This window comes from Pygoscelis adeliae, unplaced genomic scaffold, assembly GCF_000699105.1.
Source record: "Pygoscelis adeliae isolate BGI_AS28 unplaced genomic scaffold, ASM69910v1 Scaffold459, whole genome shotgun sequence".
NCBI lineage: Eukaryota > Metazoa > Chordata > Aves > Sphenisciformes > Spheniscidae > Pygoscelis > Pygoscelis adeliae.
The window spans coordinates 52,385-53,373 of NW_008825435.1; the positions used below are offsets into that span (position 1 = coordinate 52,385).

Consider the following 989-nt stretch of genomic DNA (forward strand, 5'->3'; position numbering starts at 1 on the left):
GGGGGGGGCCAGGGCAGAAAATGGGGGGGGGGGGTGTCCAGGGACCCCCCAACACATCTGCTGAGCCCTCCTCCGCTCACCACAGCTGCTGGACACCACCACCAGCAGCCCCAGCACCCCAGGCTTGAGCCTTTGGAGCCAACAAGGGGCTAGAAACTCAGTAATCCTGGGGGCGATGGGATGAAGGGGGCCTGAGCAAAGCTTCTTATAGGGTGCCTAGGAGAAAGACTGAAGTCAGGGCAAGGGAGGGAGTAAGGCAGATTGGGGAGGAACCGATACGGGCCTGCAATTTCTATTTTTTTCCCCCACTTACCTGACAGAGCCCTGAACTCCTGGCCCCATGGCTCAAGACAGAAACCACAACTCACTACAGCTGCTAGAGCACAAGTTCCCCAACCTGCACATGAAACTACCAGGTGCCGGCACAGGAAAGTTGCAAAGCAGGCTCAGCTTGCACAAGGGGACAAGACTATTAACCCCAGAGGTGCTTCTGCGGGCTTGTGCCAAGCAGCTCTTGCCCCGGCAGTGTTTGCAGCCCGGCGCCTTTAGGTGTTTGCATAACGATTTTTTGGATTGTTAATGAACGAGAGGCCGGCTCCCTGCCCGGAAAAGCAGAAGCGGCTCCTGCCCGCAACGTCCGCAGAGAGAGGGGGGGGGATATTGTGGACGGGGAGGGTCCTGAAGGAGAACCCAGTGCCCGGGAAAGCCCAGGCGGGACGAGGCCCTCCCAAGAACCCACCGCAGCCCTACCGAGCCCCGGGGCCAGGGGGAGCAGTGGAGCCCTGCCAGGCCGAGCCCGAGCTCAGCTGGGAGAGCTCCAGGCGGCAGGGCTAGCTGCCAAGCGGGGCACCGACACAATATGCGTTAATTCCTATGGGGTTACGGGCTGCGGCCCCCCAGCAGCTCCCATACTGGGAAGCTGAAGGATGGACAAGGAAAGAAAAGCCTCCACAGGACCCCTCCTGCCCTGCAGAGAGAAACCAGAACTA

General features: G+C 60.5%; 2 protein-coding genes across 2 annotated transcripts in view; one reads left to right on the forward strand and one right to left on the reverse strand.

Moving 5' to 3' along the window:
• LOC103922936 overlaps positions 1-342 on the reverse strand; it is a 14,888-nt gene extending 14,546 nt beyond the window's left edge. Inside the window, exons 1-2 of the mRNA XM_009331162.1 lie at positions 314-342; positions 81-130 (exon numbers count right to left, since the gene is read on the reverse strand). Coding sequence (XP_009329437.1) covers positions 81-130; positions 314-342 — 79 coding nt within the window. The remainder of the gene's footprint in view (positions 1-80; positions 131-313) is intronic.
• LOC103922937 (zinc finger protein 692-like) overlaps positions 341-989 on the forward strand; it is a 13,614-nt gene continuing 12,965 nt past the window's right edge. Inside the window, exon 1 of the mRNA XM_009331164.1 lies at positions 341-416. Within this exon, the coding sequence (XP_009329439.1) occupies positions 341-416 (76 nt within the window). The remainder of the gene's footprint in view (positions 417-989) is intronic.